The sequence below is a fragment of the Saccostrea cucullata genome, unplaced genomic scaffold, assembly GCF_032062105.1.
Source record: "Saccostrea cucullata isolate Sc308-1 unplaced genomic scaffold, CSIRO_AGI_Scuc_v1 ctg34, whole genome shotgun sequence".
Taxonomy (NCBI): Eukaryota; Metazoa; Mollusca; class Bivalvia; order Ostreida; family Ostreidae; genus Saccostrea; species Saccostrea cuccullata.
In genome coordinates, this window is record NW_026933012.1 from 346,152 (window position 1) to 369,066 (window position 22,915).

At 34.5% G+C, this 22,915-nt stretch overlaps 3 protein-coding genes across 3 annotated transcripts in view; 1 reads left to right on the top strand and 2 right to left on the bottom strand.

Moving 5' to 3' along the window:
• Nucleotides 1-22,915, bottom strand: part of LOC134236909 (protein SCO1 homolog, mitochondrial-like) — a 176,459-nt gene that overhangs the window by 52,458 nt on the left and 101,086 nt on the right. The gene's annotated exons all lie outside the window — the stretch shown is intronic.
• LOC134236908 (beta-1,3-galactosyltransferase 6-like) lies at nucleotides 10,809-13,009 on the bottom strand. Its single transcript, XM_062719075.1, has 2 exons — nucleotides 12,917-13,009; nucleotides 10,809-11,978 (listed from the first exon to the last, which is right to left on the bottom strand). Exon 2 carries the CDS (start codon nucleotides 11,873-11,875, stop codon nucleotides 10,838-10,840), a length of 1,038 nt encoding a protein of 345 aa, XP_062575059.1. The 5' UTR covers nucleotides 11,876-11,978; nucleotides 12,917-13,009; the 3' UTR covers nucleotides 10,809-10,837.
• LOC134236902 (ubiquitin-conjugating enzyme E2 J2-like) lies at nucleotides 14,352-21,408 on the top strand. Its single transcript, XM_062719063.1, has 9 exons — nucleotides 14,352-14,466; nucleotides 16,085-16,213; nucleotides 17,225-17,265; nucleotides 17,664-17,766; nucleotides 18,122-18,166; nucleotides 18,957-18,990; nucleotides 19,406-19,453; nucleotides 19,763-19,843; nucleotides 19,964-21,408. The coding sequence occupies exons 2-9, from the start codon at nucleotides 16,092-16,094 to the stop codon at nucleotides 20,180-20,182; spliced, it is 693 nt and encodes a 230-aa protein (XP_062575047.1). The 5' UTR covers nucleotides 14,352-14,466; nucleotides 16,085-16,091; the 3' UTR covers nucleotides 20,183-21,408.

Here is a 22,915-nt window from a genome sequence, read left to right on the forward strand (position 1 = left end):
AAATTACAAATTCTGTCGTGTTTGAAATTTAAGTGCAGACGAACAAAGATATGATATAAACCTTTTAAAGCCTATTTCTCCAGATGTCGTTAATAGCATTCAATTCTACTGATATGAATTAATATTTTAATACCAAGCATTCTTCTTTTATTTCACCATTGAAATTTATCTGAATTTTTTTTAGAATTACACAATCCCCAGAAATAGCGAGTTTCGGTATATTAAAAAGCAATACACGTTTCTTTCCAGTAAAACCTCACGTGTTTGAATTCATGAAGAAATATTGATAAGGGGGTGTTAAACAATACCTGTCACATTAGCTGACACCAAAAAACCAGGGTACGTACACGACATTTTCTGATTTATTTGCATATGCAAACAGGGCTACCCTCAAATCCACGTGTTTTCCATGTCTTTATAAACATCACAAAAGCACCCCAGGAAGTAGCCTCCTATGCCCTGGAGAAATAGTTCCTGTCAAAAAACTTTATTTATTTATAGAGTAGATAAAATTTCCTAAGCACAGGTACCAGAGTTGTCAAACTGGCCTGGAAGGAAATTAAAAAAACTCTCAAAAGAAAGGAAAATCGGCTTAATGTATGGACCTACAATTGACTAAGTTCATTTTGATTGGTCAATTACCGGTGTGGTACCCCTAGTCGCCTTGAACCCAGTCCTGTCTTTCTGAAGAAAACCAACTCCGAGCCCGATGTAAAAATCTTAGTAGAGAAATGAGAATTTGAATTTTGCTGCCTTATTATGTTCCCCAAACGAAGTTTGGGAACATATTGTTTTTACTCTGTTTCTTATTATTATGTTCCCCAAACGGAGTTTGGGAACATATTGTTTTTACTCGGTTTCTTATTAAGGTCTTCCGTCTTCACGGAAGACGTTATAGTGATTGTATTGTTTCTTATTATTCTTATTCTTTTTTTGACAAAATTTTGTGCAGGCGATTTCTCGAAAACTATTCAGCGGTTTTTCATGAAACTTTCACAAAATATGTGTCATTATATGAAGTTGTTACATCTGAAGAGAAATTTGGAAAATTCTGTTCTGGTGCCAAGTTATGGACGATTTCATGATTTTAAAATGCGATTTTGTCGCCCCTTTTTGTCGAAAATGGCTAAGGATATGAACTGGAGACTTATTGAGACGATAGTTCATGACTTTCTGGTTTGCAGAATTACCTTTTCGTTCGCCGTCAGTACTTCCGGTTGTTACCAGATGCGAATTAAAAAAATCGTTTTTTCTAACTTTTTTGTTTTTCAATATTTTTCATTTATTTTTTGAATGCTAACAGTAATCCTTCTTATAATGCTTACTATATGATTTGTTTGTAAATTGATAAATCCAAACTCTAAATATTAGCATTCAAAAATCTGAAGCGGGTCCAATATGGTGGCTGTCTCTGTCAACGCCGACATTTCGCAATAGGGGTTTACGGAGGCAGCCGAGCGTTTGCTTGAACGAAAGTAACATAAGCACAAATGAAATGAAAAGGAATACGTGGATTCTCACGTCCTAGTTACGTTGCAATTGTGTGTCAAACTAAGTTCTTCTTAAACGTCTTCTATAATTGGTTTTGGCTGGTTCTCAAAGTAGAAAAAGAAAAGACCAAATGTACAAATGAAATTCGATAACTAATATCTTCTAATTTGCATCACGGAAAAACAGATCTTAAATCATAGTTATAAGTAATAGTTTTTCAAGAAAGAATATCAATGAATACAGTAAGTATAAAACTGTTGTCATATTAAACTAATAGAAAAGACGAAATAAGATCGCTTTTTTTAAAAAAGATCGCTTAAATGGGGTTTATATTAAAATTATTGTCTCAAAGATCTGGTTCAAGTTATTGAGCACAAATGGTATCCAGTTCCCTGACATTTTTATGAAAGTTTAACTAATCGGGAGAGTTCACTTTGGGGATAAACAGGAAATTAAGAAAGGTTAAAAATCCATAGCCTCTTCACTGCTTTAGTCTTACTTGCTTACATACGATATGGAATTTATAAAATTAAATGAATGTTGAAGATACTTTCTAATCCTCGAATTTTAGCTATCAGAACATTTTTTTTTATTTCATTGAAGCTATCACACCTAATAAATAGAACATTCCAAAGAAAAGGCGCTAAGATTAATTCTTGGCGTTTGGTGCAAAATTATGAATAATGACTCGCCTTTCATAATTATAAGACAATATCATTGTTAAACAGAGGTATATACAAGAAGATTTAGAGCAGAGGTTCCAAATGCGTAATATTTTAGCCCTTTGGATTTTCATGCTGGCGACTCAATCCCCCTTGTATGCAATTTTTGTTTACTTGATCAGCTCGATTTTACGTTTTCTTTCCGGAATCGGACGGAAGACCTCTCGTTGCTCGCAACGAGTTTCATATCTAGTTATTATTATTATTATTATGTTCCCCAAACGAAGTTGGGGAACATATTGTTTTTACTCTGTTTCTTATTATGTTCCCCAAACGGAGTTTGGGAACATATTGTTTTTACTCTGTTTCTTACTATTATTCTTTTTTCTTCTTATTTCTTCTCCGGACTTTTTTGTCCGCGAGTGTTCTCAGAAACTGTTCACCCAACTGAGCTAAAACCTTTTTAGGGTTAATAGGTGTGTAGTGTAGGTGTGCGGAACGAAGGTCATTTCCCGCGCATACGCATGCACGTGCGTGCGCGTGATATGAGTTAAATGACTGATATACTTAATATAGCTATAACTTTTACATTTTTTGATGAAATGATTTGAAACTCATGATATAAGGATAAATTAGTAGTGTAGATAATGTGACACTGTCAAATTAGAAGGAACTCACGCGCATGCACGTGCGCTTCGCTCTGATTGGCTGAAACAAAAACCTCAATATCTTTTCTGTTTTTTGATGAAATGCTATGAAATTTAAAACATAGGCATACTTTAGGATGTTCTATAATATAATATATAACAGTTGTCATGAAAACACGCGCATGCACGTGCACTGCAATCTGATTGGCTTAAACTTTAAATGGCTATAACTCCCTTGTTTTTCAACCAAACAGGATGAGATTTAGAACATAGACAGACATAATGGACTCCCAAAAGGAGGTATGGTCGACATGCACATACATGCACGTGCGTGTACATGCGCTTTGCTCTGATTGGCTGAAACATAGATCTCAATATCTTTCTTATTTTTAGACGAAATGCTTTGAAATTTAAAACATAGCCATGCATAAAGATATCCTACAATATGATATATAATATTTTCATGAAATCACGCGCATGTACGTGCGCTGCAATCTGATTGGCTAAAACTTTAAATGGTTATAACTCCCTTAGTTTTCAACTAAACAGGATGGGAGTTAGAATATAGATAGACACAATGGACTCCTACAAGAAGGTATGGTCATCATGCACATGCTTGCACGTGCATGCACGTGAAATGAGTAAAATTAAAAATACGCTTGAATGAGTGTATTTTTTTTTTATACTTTTGGATTAAATGCTTTGATATTAAGTATATTAAAATATATAGATAGTGTAAACAAGATGATATGGTCATTACGCACATGCATTCTCATGAACACGCGTGCAATGCTAAAATTTAAATAAATTTTTCATTCTTCTGGGAAAACGTTGTTTAAGTCTAAATTGTATAAAGTATGTCTTATTTGATAGAGCTTACCGGGAATATGGCACCAAAAGGGAGTTGGGGAGCGTTTGGGGAACATCTGTAACGGTCCCCGTTACAATTAGCCCTAGTTATTATTATGTTCCCCAAACGAAGTTGGGGAACATATTGTTTTTACTCTGTTTCTTATTATTATTATTTTTCTTCTCGGGAAAATTTTGTCCGCGAATGATCTAGTAAACTACACATCCAATTTAGGTGAAATGTTTTTAGGGTCAGTAGACATGTTATGTAGATTTGCGGAATCAATGTCATTTTGCGCGCACATGCTTGCAAGAGCGCGCACGTGCAAAACGTGAAATGAGCAATATATAATGGATTTAACCGTAACTTTTCTATTTTGTGACGAAATGTTTTGAAACTCATAATGTAAGGATATATTAGTAGTATGCACAAGATGTCATGGTCAAAATAGCAAGATCTCACGTGCATGCACGTGCGCTTCGCTCTGATTGGCTGAAACTAAAGTCTCAATATCTTTCTTGTTTTTTGACGAAATCTTTTGAAATTTTGAACAATGCCATGCATTAGGATATCCTACAATATGATATATAGCAATAATCATGAAAACACGTGCATGCACGTGCGCTGCAATCTGATTGGCTGAAACTTTCAATAGCTATAACTCCCTAGATTTTCAACCAAACAGGATGGGGTTTGGAACATAGATATATGTAATGGACTTCTACAAGAGGGTATGGTCACCATGCACAGGCACACACGTGCGTGTACGTGCGCTGCAATCTGATTGGCTGAAACTTGAAACAGCTATAACTCCCTTGGTTTTCAACCAAACAGGATGGGATTTGGAACATAGATATATATAATGGACCTCTACAAGTAGGTATGGTCACCATGCACATGTATACTTGTACTGTACGTGCGCTGCAATCTGATTGGCTGAAACTTTAAACAGCTATAACTCCCTTGGTTTTCAACCAAACGGGGTGGGATTTAGAACATAGATAGATGTATTGGACTTCTACAAGAAGGTATGGTCACCATGCTCATGTATGCATGTGCGTGCATGTGAAATGGGTAAAATCAAAAATACACTTGAATGAGCGGTTTTTTTTTATACCTTTGGATTAAGTACTTTAATATTTAGCATATTGAAATATTTAGATTGTGTAGACAATATGATATGTTCATTACGCACGTGCATTCACATGAGCAAGTGTGCAATTATAAAATTTGAATGAACATGGTACACTTCTGGGTAAACGCTCTTGAAGTCTCAAATGCATAGAATTTATCTTATTTAATTACGCTTACAGGGAATATGACTATAAAAGGGAGTTGGGGAGCGTTTGGGGAACATCTGTAACGGTCCCCGTTACAATTAGCACTAGTTATTATGTTCCCCAAACGAAGTTGGGGAACATATTGTTTTTACTCTGTTTCTTATTATTATTATTATTATTATTATTATTATTTTTCTTCTTCCTGGGAAAATTTTGTCCACGAGTGATCTTGTAAACTACACATCCGACTAAGGTAAAATGTTTTTAGGGTCAGTAGACATGTTATGTAGATTTGCCGAAGGAAGGTCATTTTGCGCGCACGTGCTTGCAAGAGCGCGCACGTGCAACACGAAAAATGACCAATATAATGGATATTGCTGTAACTTTTCTTTTTCTTGATGAATTTTTTTGAAACTCATAATGTAAGGACACATTAGTAGTATAGACAAGATGGCATGGTCAAAATAGCAAGATCTCACGCGCATGCACGTGCGCTTCGCTCTGATTGGCTGAAACTAAAATCTCAATATCTTTCTTGTTTCTTGTCATAATCTTTTGAAATTTTGAACATAGTCCTACATTATGAAGGTCTACAGCATGATATATAAAAATATTCATGAAAGCATGCGCATGCGCGCGTGCTGCAATCTGATTGGCTGAAAATTTAAATGGCTATATCTCCTTTGTTTTTTGACGAATTGCTTTGAAATTTAAAACATAGTCATGCATTAGGATATCCTAAAATATGATATAGAAAAAAATCATGAAATCACGCGCATGCACGTGTGCTGCAATCTGATTGGCTGAAACTTTATATGGCAATATCTCCTTTGTTTTTTGACGAAATGTTTCGAATTTTAAAATATAGTCATTCATTTAGATATCCTTCAATACGATAAAGATAAAAATTTATGAAATCACACGCATGCATGTGTGCTGTAATCCGATTGGCTGAAACTTCAAATGGCTATAACTCCCTTGTTTTTCAACCAAACAGGATTTGATTTAGAACATTGATAAATATAAGGGACTCCTACAAGACGGTGTAGTCATTATGCACGTGCTTGCGCGTGCGTGCACGTGAAATGAGAAAAATTATAAATACTCTAGAATGAGTGTATTTTTTAATACTTTTGGATTAAATGCTTTCATTTTAAGTATATTAAAATTTGAGATAGTGTAGACAAGATAATATGGTCGTTACGCGTGCAATGCCTATTTTTAAATATATTTTTATTTTTCTGGGAAGACCTTGATTAAGTCTAAATTCCATAAAGTATTTCTTATCTAATAGAGATTACAGGGAATAGCACCAAAAGGGACTTGGGGAGCGTTTGGGGAACATCTGTAACGGTCCCCGTTACAATTAGCACTAGTTATTATTATTATTATTTTTCTTCTTCCTGGGAAAATTTTGTCCACGAGTGATCTTGTAAACTACACATCTGACTAAGGTAAAATGTTTTTAGGGTCAGTAGACATGTTATGTAGATTTGCCGAACAAAGGTCATTTTGCGCGAACGTGCTTGCAAGAGCGCGCACGTGCAACACGTTAAAAGACCGATTTAATTGATATAGGCATAACTTTTTACATTTTTGATCAAATTCTTTGAAACTCATAATATAAGGATATATTAGTGGCAATGACAATATGATATGGTCAAAATAGCAAGATCTCACGCGCATGCACGTGCGCTTTGCTCTGATTGGCTGAAACTAAAGTCTCAATATCTTTCTTGTTTTTTGACGAAATCCTTTGAAATTTTGAACATAGCCATGCATTACGATATCCTACAACATGACATATAGCAATTATCATGAAAGCACGTGTATGCACGTGCGCTGCAATCTGATTGGCTGAAAATTTGCATAGCTATAACTCCCTTGGTTTTCAACCAAACAGGATGGGATTTGGAACATAGATATATATTATGGACTTCTACAAGAAAGTATGGTCACCATGCACATGCACATGCATACACATGCATACACGTGCATGTACATGCACTGCAATCTGATTGGCTAAAACTTTAAACAGCTATAACTCCCTTGGTTTTCAACCAAACAGGATGGGATTTGGAGCATAGATATATATAATGGACTTCTACAAGAAGGCATGGTCACCATGCACATGCATACATGTGCGTGTACGTGGGCTGCAATCTGATTGGCTGAAACTTTGAACAGCTATAACTCCCTTGGTTTTCAACCAAACGGGGTGAGATTTAGAACATAGATAGATGTAATTGACTTCTACAAGAAGGTATGGTCACCATGCTCATGTATGCGTGCACGTGAAATGGGTAAAATAAAAAATACACTTAAATGAGTGTTTTCTTTATACTTTTGGATTAAATACATTAATATTTAGCATATTAAAATATATAGATTGTGTAGGACAATATGGCATGGTCATTACGCATTCGCACGTGTGCAATGATAAAATTTGAATGAACATGGTACACTTTTAGGTAATCGTTGTTAAAGTCTCAAATGCATAGAGTTTGTCTTATTTAATTACGCTTACAGGGAATATGACTATAAAAGGGAGTTGGGGAGCGTTTGGGGAACATCTGTAACGGTCCCCGTTACAATTAGCACTAGTTATGTTCCCCAAACGGAGTTTGGGAACATATTGTTTTTACTCTGTTTCTTATTATTATTATTTTTTTTCTTATTTGTTCTCCGGTACTTTTTTTGTCCGCGAGTGTTCTCAGAAACTGTTCACCCAACTGAGCTAAAACCTTTTTAGGGTTAATAGGTGTATAGTGTAGGTGTGCGGAACGAAGGTCATTTTGCGCGCATACGCCTGCACGTGCGTGCGCGTGAAATGAGTGAATTGACTGAAATACTTAATATAGCTATAACTTTTACATTTTTTTATGAAATGCTTTGAGACTCATTACATAAGGATATATTAAAAGTGTTGATAATATAACACTGTTAAATTAGCATGAACTCACGCGCATGCACGTGCGCCTTGCTCTGATTGGCTGAAACAAAAATCTCAATATCTCTTTTGTTTTTCAACGAAATACTTTGAAATTTTTAACATTGTCATGAATTAGGATATCCTACAATATAGTATGAAAAAATTTCATGAAATAACGTGCATGCACGTGCGCTGCAATCTGATTGGCTGAAACTTTAAATGGCTATATCTCCTTTATTTTTTGACGAAATGCTTTGAAATTTAAAACATAGTCATGTATTAGGATGTCCTGCAATATGATATAAAAAAAAATCAAGAAATTACGCGCATGCACGTGTGCTGCGATCTGATTGGCTGAAACTTGAAATGACTATATCTCCTTTGTTTTTTGACGAAATGCTTTGAAATTTAAAATATAATCATTCTTTAGGATATTCTACGATGCGATATAGAAAAAAAATCATGAAATCACGCGCATGCACGAGTGCTGCAATCTGATTGGCTGAAACTTGAAATGGCTATAACTCCCTTGTTTTTCAACCAAACAGGATGGGATTTAGGACATAGATAAATATAAGGGACTCCTACATGAAGGTTTGGTTTCATGCACGTGCGTGCATTTGGAACGAATGAAATTAGAAATACACTCGAATGAGTGATTTTTAATACTTTTGGACAGAATGCTTTCACATATAGTATATTACAGGGAATATGGCACTAAAAGGGAGTTGGGGAGCGTTTGGGGAACATCTGTAACGGTTCCCGTTACAATTATTAGCACTAGTTATTATTCTTTTTTTTCTTCTTTGTTCTCCGGTACTTTTTTGTCCGCGAGTGTTCTCAGAAACTGTTCACCCAACTGAGCTAAAACCTTTTTAGGGCTAATAGGTGTGTAGTGTAGGTGTGCAACACGAAGGTTATTTTGCGCGCATACGCATGCACGTGCGGGCGCGTGAAATGAGTGAAATGACGGATATACTTTATATAGCCATAACTTTAACATTTTTTGATGAAATATTTTAAAACTCTTTTAATAAGGATATATTAATAGTGTAGATAATGTGACACTGTCAAATTAGCACGAACTCACGCGCATGCACGTGCGCTTCGCTTTGATTGGCTGCAACAAAAATCTCAATATCTTTTCTGTTTTTTGACGAAATGCTATGAAATTTAAAATATAGGCATACTTTAGGATGTACTACAATATGATATATAACAATTGTCATGTAAACACGCGCATGCACGTGCGCTGCAATCTGATTGGCTTAAACTTTAAATGGCTATAACTCCCTTGTTTTTCAACGAAACAGTATGGGATTTAGAATATAGACAAACATAATGGACTCCCACAAGGAGGTATGGTCGTCATGCACATGCATGCACGTGCATGCAAGTGTGCTTTGCTCTGATTCGCTGAAACAAAAATCGCAATATCTTTTTTTAATTTTTGACGAAATGCTTTAAAATTTTAAACATAATCATGCATTAGGATGTCCTACAATATGATATATAACAGTTGTCGTGTAAACATGCGCATACACGTGCGCTGCAATCTGATTGGCTTAAACTTAAAATGGCTATAACTTCCTCGTTTTTCAACCAAATAGGATGGGATTTAGAACATAGACAAACATAACAGACTCCTACAAGAAGATACAGTCGACATGCACATGCATGCACGTGCGTGCACGTGAAATGAGTAAAATTACAAATACACTATATTAAAACGTATTTTATAATACTTTTTGGATAAAACGCTGTAATTTCTAGTATATAAATAGTGTTGACAAGATGATATGGTCATTACGCATATGCATTCAAATGCGCATGCGTGCAATGCATAAATTTAAATATACTGAATATACTTCTGGGAAAACATTGTTATAGTCTAAAAGGCATAGAGTTCGTCTTATTTAATGAAGCTTACAGGGACTTAAGGCACCAAAAGGGATTTGGGGAGCGTTTGGGGAACATCTGTAACGGTTCCCGTTACAATTAGCCCTAGTTAAATGTATTGCATTTACAGCATGTATTTTCCCAAATAATTCGATAAGCAAGAGCATGCCCAATGTACCAACTATTTTTAAAAGATGGAAGCTATTAACAAACAAGTTGATATCTATGGTTGATGACATCGTAAGCAAATATGCCAAGTGACGTTTTTCATATAAAATGTTAGGGCCTATGTCCTATTTTTTTAACATAAGCGTACTTAAAAATTAATGAAGTAACATGTAATTGTCAAGTATTAATGAAGTTTTCTATGCAAGGGATTGCTAGATCTTGGCGTTTCTCGTTTTTATTTTGAAAAATGAAAATAACAACTTGGGTCATGTTTAAATGAGTAAAATGAATAATTTTTACCGCGTAGTTTTTAATTTTTTATTCAAAATTTCACAGAAATGGGATTTGAAGTGAAAAATATTTGTATAGATTAAAAAGGATGGTCTCAGAGGGGTAGACTTTTGAACATCACAGAAGGTTTACAATTTCTTTATATTCTAAAATTTGTTATTTGGATCATTTGCACTGAAATTAGGCCAAAAAATATATACCGATCCAGGCATCCATTTTTTCTTTGTATCATCTGTCCTTAAAACTGAGATTTAAAATGTCTGTTTGATGTATTTAAAATAGGTCTATATGGCTTTAGTTTAATTGTGATTCTTACAGTTAAATAAGAATCTCTTCCGTCTGATGCATATAAAATTTCGTTGTAAAAGTCAACAAATTCAAAACAATCCAATCGCCGGAGTGGCGCAGTGGTAGAGCGCCTGCTCTAGAGTGACAGAGTAAGGAGTTGAGGTTCGAATCCCACTGTGGGACGTGGAGAAAGGTCATTCGGAAGAGACCGTAAAAAACGATTTCTCACGAAAAAGATCCCTCACTGCTTAATGGCCCTGAGTGCCGAGTATTCGGTCAAAAACAACAACAACAACAAAATCCCCACAAAACAATCTTTGTATTTGATTTTATGTTGGCCATTTTCTCGATGTGACATCTTGTGGTCTTTTACAACACTGAGATGGCAATACCTCCCAGTTGTAAATGTATGATTTTCGATATTCAATTTCCTTGGAACATAGCTGGTTCATTTTCTGTAAATTATTATCTAGTTCTCGCATTTGTAGGTGTGTCTGTTTATGCATTATCAAATTGCTGTTCTTACAACCACGTGACTTGTACTCTGTATCAAATCTAGTGTCATGTGACCGTTTGATATCAAGTGGACCAAGCCAGGCTCCCAATGAAACGTCCTCACTGTTAAAAAGTTTCAGATATTTGGAGTTGGAAGACACGTAATGAACAAGATCAGCAGATATAACATAGCCCCCGCCCAGGGCGTAAGGCAGGTACCTGTCACAGAGTATCCACTCTTTCTCGGCCCACTTCCCCGCCTTTTTCACGTGGGCCCTGCCGTCGAAAAATCCCCAGTAGAACCTCTCTCTGGGTTTCTTTTGAAGTTCATATGCCAGACGATCGACTCTCACAAACGAGTCTTCGTCTGCTTTTATTAGATGAGTAAATTCAACATGTCTGTCCAACCATTTGAAACTTTCTAAAAGTTTTAAGGTCAGGGTTTCATAGCTATCGTTGACGCTTTTTAGAAGCAGCAGGTCGGAATGAATGAAGTTTTCCCTGTGTGTATTGCTGTACTGTTGCGCTGAGAGAGACCCAGCACCAATCACAAACCTTAACAGCGTTGTCTTTGGTAGATTCCTCGCCCAAGTTTCGCGGATCGTGTCTCTTCCCATCAAGTTATCGGGGGCAGACATAACTAGTACAACTTGTGGAAAAGAAAGGTCACGTGATGGCGCTAGTATATGTCCGTCCCAGAACGCTTTATTTTGGGCATCCCTGAGATCGGAGCGCGATATTCCGTAAGTGGGATCGTCACATGGCATGCTGCAAAACGCCAAATAAAATAGCAGACTCATTGATAGAAATAGTCCACCAATGAGAATGGTCGTGGCGTGCTTATTCAGCCTTCGTTCTACAGAAAGTGACATTGTGTTTACTTATAAACTTATTATTTTTCAAACGCAACTTAGAATTATCCAGCACACTTGCATCCAACCCTGTTGGCTCTATGGAGCGTTTCCATCGTAATTTCTGCAAAAAAAGTAACACAATCCAAGTTGACCATTCTAGTGGTTTCATTAGTCCTAATTCATTTTTACAATTTCAAAGGTTTACAAGAGAGGCAGTATCACAAAACCTTGACACAAAGAAGATGCAAAGCATATGCATCTGAACGGGGGGGGGGGGAGCTCTTTGTCCCAATTTTTTGCAAAAATAGAATAAAACGTTTTAGAAAGTAACTGTTTTGTTTTTCTTTTAGCCCCCCTCCCCTACTTTCGATTTGCTTCCAACGCCTATAGGCTATACACAGGAACCTGAATAATGGATAAAGTGCACCCGTCCCCTTCTGAACTTGTCTTTTCTGGTCTATAAATTAGAAATAAACATGATAAATATCCTGATCTGTTATATTCCGATATCTGACGTATTTTTCCTCTTTTGTTTAACTTCAGAGATTGCCCTCTACGGCAAATAACAATACCTATACGATCCCCACTTCGAGAAAGATTTACAACCGATCTTTTAAAAGAACATTCAATAAACATTTCCTAGTAAAATCTGACCTAATTAAATGATATGTCTAGAAAAAGTTAAGTGGGGGCCAGCCTCCCCCTAGTTAGAATGATCTAACTGTGTCTCGGTACAAGCCCTCACCGGGTCCGTAGGACAATATCATTTTAACGATAGAACGTTCTATCTAGCCTCCCCCTCCCTCCGATGCTATGTGTCTGCACCTTCAAATGTGGGACATTTCCTAGCTGTAAACACACGTTCCAATTTAAAATATGTGTAAAGTTCTAGATTCAGTAACGCTTTTCCTCAAATATTGCCCAAACGGCATGCCATATGATATTCCATAGAAAGCATATATTTTTAAACCCTGCCCCTTTCTCTACAGCATTTTTATTATCATAATCGTAATATAACGTGAAAAAATAGATATAAATTATTCATGTTTTCTTACTTACATTGTTTACAATTTGTCACATGGCTACACATGGCTTGCAACTTTTATGTAGTCTTGCAAAAATAACTTATTTTTAAACGCTTTGATGATGGAGATCAACTTAGAAAACGGTCTCCGAAAATTCCGAACCTCGATGTACGTAGACACAGACGAGAACTTACCAATTATGATTTTATTCCTTTATTTAAAAAAATCAGAACCAACAAAAAGCATTTACATGTATATGCATGTAAATTATAGTTCTGATTTTATATTTCACTGATCGATAATTGTAATATGCATGGTGGGCATTTTTAGATTGAGCTCTATCACAGGTACCTGCATGCATTGTCGGATACCCACGGCTGATCTCATCTTTACTCATCACCGGGTGATAAGTAACTTAGACGAGATCCCCCGTGGGTTTCCGACGATGAGGCACGTACCTGACTTACTTATTTTTCTTTTTTTTTAAATAAAAAAACACACACCCTATACATAATAATACAGGTAAGGGGTATTTATTTTTATTAAAAGAAAAACAAGTAACGTCAGGTGCCTACATTGACCTTGATATATTACGAAAGCCTAAATTATATCAATCAATAGAGAGAAAAATCAAAAGGCTTTATAACCCCTGTCCAAAAGGCGTTATTACGCCTTTTCAACAGGTATAATAGACTTTCGTAATACTTCTTCTTCCAAAAAAAAGTCAGGAATAAATGGAAAAAAATTCTTTTTTTTTTTAAAATGTATATTTGTGAAAATTAGTAGTTCCCTGAAAAAAATTAATTTTACTATCAAGATTCAATGTTCTTCAGTCGTCACTCGGCGAAGAAATTATCAGCTTGATATATAATTTGGTGCGGCGGGGAAGGGAGGCGGTGGGGCCACTCGGAGCTCCTCGGGTGGCTCGTACCTTGCAGCATTAGTCAGTCGAGGATTGCCGATTGCGGTGGGACAGGGACTGGCTATCTAGGATTCAAAACTGACTCGGTGTTAGCTTGAGCACTTGTTGAATTATTTCTAAGCAACCGGGCGTGATGGTTATACAATATCAAGGTTACTGTCATAGGATACCCCCCCCCCCCCCCGAAAAAAAAGAAATCAGGAATTTTAAACAGACCCTGATTAAGTTCATCAAAAATAAACAAATTGTTAGCTTATTAAACCCATATTTAGTTATCTGGGGTCATTTTCCTTTTTGTATATTTTTAGAGATAGGCCCTTTTATTACGGGCATTTAATATAATTATAATTTTTTTTTAAAATCACATCACAAATACATGTATACTCTATGACAGTGTTATTTATCATGCAGAGCACCATGCATTCGCTAGGTTTGAGTACAGACTGCAATTTGCATATATTAAAATATAATGAGGGATTCAATATCTGCTCTTCAGTATTAAGAAAATGAGGAAAGTTCCGGTGAAAATCAAAGGAGGAACGACGCATTAGAGTTACATAAAGTCATCATCACCTAGACGCTTGCCGGAAACAAGAGGACAAGTTGGCGATACTGTCATATTTTTTGACAGCCTGTTCTTGTCGCATGGGAGGATCCTTCTGGTAAATTAAACAGAGAATTATTTATTTTGATGTGTAAAGCCTCCAAAGCATTTATGATGTCAGGATTATTCCCACTTTTCATAGATTAATCTCCCTTATGCAAGGGCAGTCAATACACAGAAGTAAAAAAAAAAAAACCTTAACGTTAACTGCAAGCTGTTTACTAGTGATTTTAATTGTTAGCGCTATAAATGAAAGAGATATAACATTACTTTTGCTTTTTATTGTAAAAGCTATGTATCAATCTTATTAAATGTATTCACAAAATTAGAAGAAAAAAAACCTAATTACTAATTAGCAACCATTTTTCCCAGTTCATAAACACGCGTGGGTGTCTTAGGCGTTTGGTAGTTAGAATAATCTAACTGTGTATCAGGACAAGCCCTCACCACAGTTAGAATACCTCTCATATATTTGCAATGTAGCAAATCAGAGCGGATCTGCTCCAAAATGAATTCAAAGATTAGAATACAAAAGGGGTTGCACTTAAAATAACTACTACATTAATCATAACAGACCTTTTTGAGATTGCATATGCCTTTCCCCCCAAAAAATAATCCAAATGAAGACAAAAATCTATTTATTTTCACAATGTTTTTTTCTAGCTTCAAATTTATAGGCCTTGTTTACATTCAGAACTCCTTGGATTGTTCATAGTAAATGCACTGAGTATGAGTTATCGCCTGTGTTTCTTGCAACGTAACAAATACACGGAACAAATTCTATTATTAAACCAGATCCGTAGGACAATATCATTTTAACGACAGAACATTCTATCTAAGGTGTTTGGTAACAAAAATGAATGAATAATGCCCATTGGTTGCCTGCCAATATGAACTTGTCATGTAAAACTTGCAGTAAATCAAAATCTTCCTTGATACTTATCATTGAAATTGAAAGCAATGGAAGTGATGACTTTTAACAATGTAAGAGTAGTGGCGTCCCAGAATTGCACAGTAGATCTAGAGAAGCCAGAAACCATGACAAACTTGATCTCTCAAGAATTTCTGAGTAAGACCGGAATGCCTCTACATTTTCAATTATATCATTTAAAAATTGTCACTTCCGTTCAGCGTTGCTTTCAGTTTCAATGCTACAATATGTAGATATTGAGGAAGATTTAGATTTGCTGCATGTTTTATATAGCATTTTCATATTGGCAGACGATTTTAAAAATAGAACATGAATTTGAATTTTTCTTTTTCTACTTCCACAGCAAAAAAATCCCTTAAACTTTTTGTAAATAGCCCTGCTGGGCATGAAATTGACAGAGTAGAAAAAATTTTGTTTGTTTTGTCATTTTGGGTTTGTGCTTTATGGATGACTTTTTCATGCAGTTTTGTTGTGGAATTAGTAGAAGAATAGGTTAGAAACACACTTTTAGTAATATTTTGAAATATGCTGACTAATGAGGAATACTAGTAACTCAAGAAACAGCACACTTTTCCACTGTATTTAAAGTAAAGTTATGTCTGCATGTGAGTGAAAAGAAAAAAATTCCAGAAATTTGAGAGAAAGACATGCAAAATCCTACTCCACAAACTTTTTATTAATAGCAAGTTAAAGTGAAATAAAAATTCTTTCTAGGGCCTTAACAAGCTTTGTTTAATATTTGTAGAATCACAATGAGCACTAAACGTGTGAACACAACAGCAACTGCTCGCCTGAAGCAGGATTACATGAGGATAATGAAGGATCCTGTACCCTACGTCAGAGCACTGCCCCTCCCTTCCAATATACTGGAGTGGTAGGTATCACAAAGGCTTGATTAATCCAAATCAAACATGTTTAAAGCAATATGAGCTGCAACTTTGATGTCAGAAATTTTTGTTGAAAAATTGTAATGAACTATTTTAATAATAGAAAATAAGAACATTTATAAACATCTGTCATTCATATTTGCGATGGAAGAACTATTTATGTACTTCGATCGAAGCAAAATTACATTATTGTCGTCCTGTATTTCTTATACATATTCCATTGCACAGTCATATAAAAAAGCGTTTTAATGACCCTATAAAATCAGTTCATCTAACGATCTGTATGTAATTAGTTTGAAAGTTTGTTGTACACATTATCTAAAGTTCCTTAGAATAATATAACTGTTTTCAAATATATGATATTTTCTCCTTCTTGTGTCTAATTCATCATAAAGGTTTATATATAATATTCAAATTTATAATAACAGCACATTTTAACAGCAAAATAAAATTCTCGCTATATAAACTGCAGCTCATATTGTATGGGTTATATTTGACAGGAAGCATAATAATTAATGATAGTCTAATTCATCATAAAGGTTTAAATAATATTCAAATTTATCTTAACAGCACATTTTAACAGCAAAATAAAATTCTCAAAACTGCAGCTCTTATTGCTTTAAATGAAGATTATGTGTGTGTATGTCCTAAATAAGTTGTTAAGTACATGTATATTGTGAATAAGACTAATATCCATCCCTATAAAATAAGACTATATCCTACTTTTTTGAAAAGGAGGATGATACTTTACTTCTTTTGAAAAAAATTATTAACATTATTACTTTTAGTAGTTTTATCTTTAAGAATTAAACATGCACTGTACATTAAGTTTATCATCACTTATAAAATGTCAATAATTATGCTATTTGATTCAAATCGAGGATAAAGCAAAAGATAAAATAAAATATATTGTTGATAAATGCAAATGAATTCATATTTGATATACATAATTTGTCTTTTTTAATTAAAAATAATTGTGTACTTGCATTTTGTTTTAGGCACTATATAGTTACAGGACCAGAAAAATCTCCCTATGAAGGTAAGGTTTATTTTATTAAGAGAATGTGCATTGTCAAAACCCAAGGGTTTTCTCTCCATTTCACTGAGTTACACTGTTAAATGCAGTGTAACGGAGAGAAAACCCATGGGTTCTGATAATGGAGAATGTGGTTCAATTCAAATATTATATCCCGAATAATCTGCTTTCATCATGGATGCTTAAAAATGCAATTTTACTATTCAATGTTTGTGTTGTTTGAAATATCAGTTTTTTAAATTTGAAAGTACAAATGGTAATACATATACAATGTAGATGAAAATATAGTCAATATATGGTTTTAGGGAAAGAGTCCCTAAAACCAAAATACCTGATATATGTGGTGGCTTCTTTCTTACTAAAGCTTCCATGAAAACAACTGCTAGTCATGTATTTTACAGGTGGAATATACCATGGGAAGCTCATATTTCCACGAGAATTTCCATTCAAACCACCCAGTATATACATGATTACTCCAAATGGAAGGTTCAAGTGCAACACAAGGTACAACTTCAAATGATACAGGATATTGGTTGCCCTCAAAGATTTACAAATATTTGTCTTTGTTCAACTACATTGTCTGATGGTACCTCTCCTAAATTTAAATGTTAATCACATAATATTGAAAAACTATCATGTCAATTTTATGAAACTACGTCTTTCACTTGAAAAAGGGCTATAAAGTGATGGAGGTGACCTTTTATCATCTTTATATACATTTTGTGTGTGTTAATTTCAGACTGTGTCTGTCTATGTAATTATTATCTTGTTAATTTCAGACTGTGTCTGTCTATGTAATTATTATCTTGTTAATTTCAGACTGTGTCTGTCTATGTAATTATTATCTTGTTAATTTTAGACTGTGTCTGTCTATCAGTGATTTCCACCCTGACACATTTATATTGTTAATTTCAGGACTGTGTCATGGTCAGTCATTACAGTACCTCACAGAAATTTATATATAAACCTTTAAGGCATTAATTTCAGACTGTGTCTGTCGTTATAAAGTTATGTAATTATTATCTTCATTAATTTGACAGCATGATCAATGTGAACATGGATAACACCTTACAGCCTATAAATGAATTAGGTTTAAATATTGTTAATTTCAGACAACTGCGTCTGTATATTGGACAAAGAACTATAAAGTTTATAATTTATTAATGCTTGTTAATTTTAGACTGTGTCTGTCTATCAGAAATATGACTTCTCACCCAGAATGGGAATAAAATATTCTTAAATGGGAGAAATACGTAGGGAATTATTTATTTAATATAAATTTATAAAAGTACCCGGCAATACAATTATAGTCAGGTATGTGTCCACCATACTGCTAATTCAATATAAATAGTAAAAAGTAATAATAAAATATGACAAAATTCTCAGCAAAAATTAATTAATGAATTATGTGATGACATTACAGTACCTCACAGAAATTTATATATAAACCTTTAAGGCATGTGCAATTACAAAAACCTGCTACTAGCCCAGAGTAGCCCAGGGGCTAGTGACCGTTATAAAGTTACTGGCTTAGATTATCAGTCATTCATTAACCATTTTGACAGCATGATCAATGTTTCATGAACATGGAGAACACCTTACAGCCTATAAATGAATTTAGGTTTAAATAAATATGCAAGACAATGGTTGCTTTTATATTTTATTACTATACATGTAAGTCAATATTTTGGCAGTTTCTGGCCCATTTCGCCCTTACTAACCCCTTTAGTGTTACCAGTTACATGTCATCACTGAATGGACTTAAAAAAATAACAATTAATACATGTGTATGTTTTAACAGACTGGGGATTTTGATTAGCAACAAAATGAATACTTATGGGTGTATTCTTCCAACAGTACACATATATTGATTCTTGTGCATTTACTGTGCAGGCTAAGGCAGCATTGATGTACAAGTATTTTATAATGTCTGATAACTGATGATAAATGAAAGTCTTGAAATATAAGCAATATTTGGATGAGGGTAAGAAAAATGTGATTTAGAGCAAGGCTGGCCAATGCAAGGAAAGGTTACAAAAGTTTATAAGGTGTTTCAGACTTCAAGAACTGAAAGTTCAATTCAGTATTCATGTATTATTTTAGTTATTACAATGTTATATTGCATCAACTTCTGTTTTTATAGCTGGAGAAGGATCCAACGCTAGGGAGTATAGAAACATCAGACTACACTGTAAGTAACAAAGATGAAAATCTCTGGCATCTTATTAAATGCTTTTAACTATACAAGTAGTTAAAAAAGTGAATTATAAATATTAACATTTTTTGCCAGCATTCAGTTGAAAATGATTTGAATTGCTATGGAAAGGAAATAGGAATGAAGATCATGTTAATATGGAGTATGATGGCCATATTTATTCATCTAGATGAATTTATGAGATATCAATGTTGAAATTCTATTTTTACATTTTTTTGTGTGTTTGAAATATACACAGAAATATAATAGCTAAATAATAGCTAAAGTACCTGCTTGTATTTGTAGAAGAGACAGCTAGCTGCCCAGAGTGGTTCTTTCAATCTCTCAGACAAGGTCTTCTGTGATCTCTTTCCTGATGTTGCAGAGGTATTTTTCAGTTGTTCTAAAACTTTTAAAGCCACAGTAATTCTGTATATGATTTAGAAATCTTACTGTACACTTTATAAATGAGTGACTTTTTATATGAGTAAATTTTTGCTTTCCCAGGAAATTAAGGAAGAACAGCAAAGAAGAGCAGAAGAATTAAGACAGTCAACCAACCGTGGAGCAATAGGTCAAAGGTCACATTCAAATGATGGACCAAACCCAGCAGACCATGAAAACCAGGGACTGTTTGGGAGTGCACTGGCAAATATCTTTGTGATTGTAGGACTTGCAGCTTTTGCATACACTGTAAAATATGTTCTTAAAAGCATTGTTGAGTAGGGGAGGTGATAATTTCTGACCTAGACTATGAATGGTTGTACTGGAATGTCTTTCATTAAGTCTTCTTTTTAAGAGGTACTGTTTATCATCACAATAAGGAACCCGATTGGGCCTTGTTTTGTTAAAATTCACATACTAAATGAGAGCTTTCTTCCTAGGATTTAGTGTAGATACTTGGAATGAGCTCTCAGTGTCATTTAGAATATTCATACATTAAGTGTTGGGAAAGTAAATCAGATAAAAAGAAAATTAGATATTATCTGATTGGTCATTGCAAATACTTCATGAAGAATCTCTACATAAATGTTTGTGAGGTTGTAAAAATTTTTGGAGCTAATACTTTCGATACCAGAGGCCATATTTCTTGTATTTACCTGGAAATTTTTTTTCAATCATTTCAGGTGGAAAAAATAAGTATCAAGAAATGTAAATAAGGAATTTTTTTCAATAAAACTTGATGATACATGTATATGAAATTGAAATTAAGGAAATTAAAAGAAAGAGAAAAATTCCGTATGTATGAATTGAATTTAATATTATTTTCTGGAGGTTAAGAAAATGTTTGATTTGTGGTTGGGAGGGGGCAAACACATAAGTAGAAATTTATTTAGAGACGGCCTGATCTAATAATAACTTTGGAGTAATCTAATAATGACTTGGGAAAGACTTGACACATTTTAATTTTTTTATGTTAAATAAAGTGTTAAGTAGAATGGATAAGATAAGAACTCTATGATTGATGCTGTTTTGTTTTGTTACATGTGACATTAAATAGTAACATAGTGTTTACCAGGCATGTTTCAACTTTTAATGTCATTAAAAATACATTTTGAAATTCGTTGTTCATTTTATACGAAATATAATTCTATAACTTAAAGAATCTTTCATAAAAGACTGATTAGAACACAAAAATGATTTTATTGTGGTTATTATTTTTTTTTTAATATAAAAATGGATTAAAATAATACCTATAAAACAGAGGGGTTATATATTGTATTAAAATGTTTAATTTTGTATATGAACTGAATGCTGCAGGAGACTAATTTTATGTTGAAAAGTGTTTTTAAAAAGAATACAACACCTGTGTATGTAAGCATTTTATTTAGTTTTTGAATAATGACATAAACTTACTACATGTATATTTGTATGCATTCTATGTAGATTCTTATTTCCTTGTTTTTAATACACATACATCTGTATAAAGTTGATGATAAATTTTAGAAATATGTGTTATATCTTTGTTTTTTTCTCATGTTTAATACTATTATGTTTTTAGCTCACCTGAGCCGAAGGCTCAAGTGAGCTTTTCTGATCACATTTTGTCCAGCGTCCGTCTGTCCGTCTGTCTGTCTAGCTGTCCGTCTGTCTGTAAACTTTTCACATTTTCGACTTCGTATGAACCGCTCTATTTCAACCAAACTTGCCACAAAGTATCCTTGGGTAAAGGGGAAAGTTTGTTCAAATGAAGGGCCACGCTCTCATTCAAGGGGAGTATTGGGAATAAATTGAAAATTTGGTAAAATTTTAAAAATCTTCTTCTCAAGAACCACTGGGCCAGGAAAGATGAAACTCATGTGGAATCATCCTCAGGTAGTGTACATTCAAATTTGTTCAAGTCATGACCCCCGGGGGTAGGGCGGGGCCAAAATGGCCGATCAAAGTTTTACATAGGAATATATAGGTAATATCTTTAAAAATCTTCTTCTCAAGAACCACTGGGACAGGAAAGATGAAACTCATGTGGAATCATTCAGGTAGTGTTATTCAAGTTTGTACAATATATATTTGGGGCCAAAATGGCCATAATTTTACATAGGAATATATAGGAAAAATCTTAAAAATCTTCTTCTCGAGAACCACTGGGACAGGAAAGATATATCGTGTAAAATCATCCTCAGGTAAAGATTTCAAGTTTGTTAAATTCATGACCCCCGGGGGTAGGGTGGGGAAAATGGCCCATCAAAGTTTTACATAGGAATATATAGGAAAAATCTTTAAAAATCTTCTTCTCAAGAACCACTGGGACAGGAAAGTTGAAACGCATGTTGAATCATCCTCAGGTAGTGCATCGTCGGAAACCCACGGCTGATTACGCTTCGTTCCTCTCTCCATCATGTGGAATCATCCTCAGGTAGTGTAGATTAAAGTTTTTTTTTTTTATTTATACAAAATTTTATTCACAAAAGTGAATGGGATTGGGCAGCAGGCAAAGCCTATTTTAGCCCTCTCCCTAGATTAAAGTTTGTTCAAGTCATGACCCCGGGGGGTAGGGCGGGGCCAAAATGGCCAATCAAAATTTACATAGGAATATATAGGAAAAATCTTTAAAATTCTTCTTCTCAAGAACCACTGGGCCAGGAAAGATGAAACTCATGTGGAATCATCCTCAGGTAATGTAGATTTAAGTTTGTTAAAGTCGTGACCCCCGGGGGTAGGGCGGGGCCAAAATGGCCGATCAAAGTTTTACATAGGAATATATAGGAAAAATCTTAAAAAATCTTCTTCTCAAGAACCATTGAAACAGGAAAGATGAAACTCATGTGAAATTATCCTCAGGTAGTGTAGATTCAAGTTTGTTCAAGTCATGACCACGGGGTAAGGGTGTGGCCAAAATGGCCGACCGAAGTTTTACATAGAAATATATAGGGAATCCTTTTTAAATCTTCTTTTCAAGTACTTCAAAGCCAGGATTAGTTATATTTGTATGGAATCATCCTCAGGTAATATAGATTC

Excerpts from the sequence above, each read along its gene's own strand:
- LOC134236908 (XM_062719075.1), bottom strand. The coding sequence starts at position 11,875 with ATGTCACTTTCTGTAGAACGAAGGCTGAATAAGCACGCCACGACCATT.
- LOC134236902 (XM_062719063.1), top strand. The coding sequence starts at position 16,092 with ATGAGCACTAAACGTGTGAACACAACAGCAACTGCTCGCCTGAAGCAG. Across the intron at positions 16,214-17,224 it reads CCTTCCAATATACTGGAGTG|GCACTATATAGTTACAGGAC; the intron begins GTAGGTATCACA and ends ATTTTGTTTTAG. Across the intron at positions 19,844-19,963 it reads TCTTTCCTGATGTTGCAGAG|GAAATTAAGGAAGAACAGCA; the intron begins GTATTTTTCAGT and ends TTGCTTTCCCAG.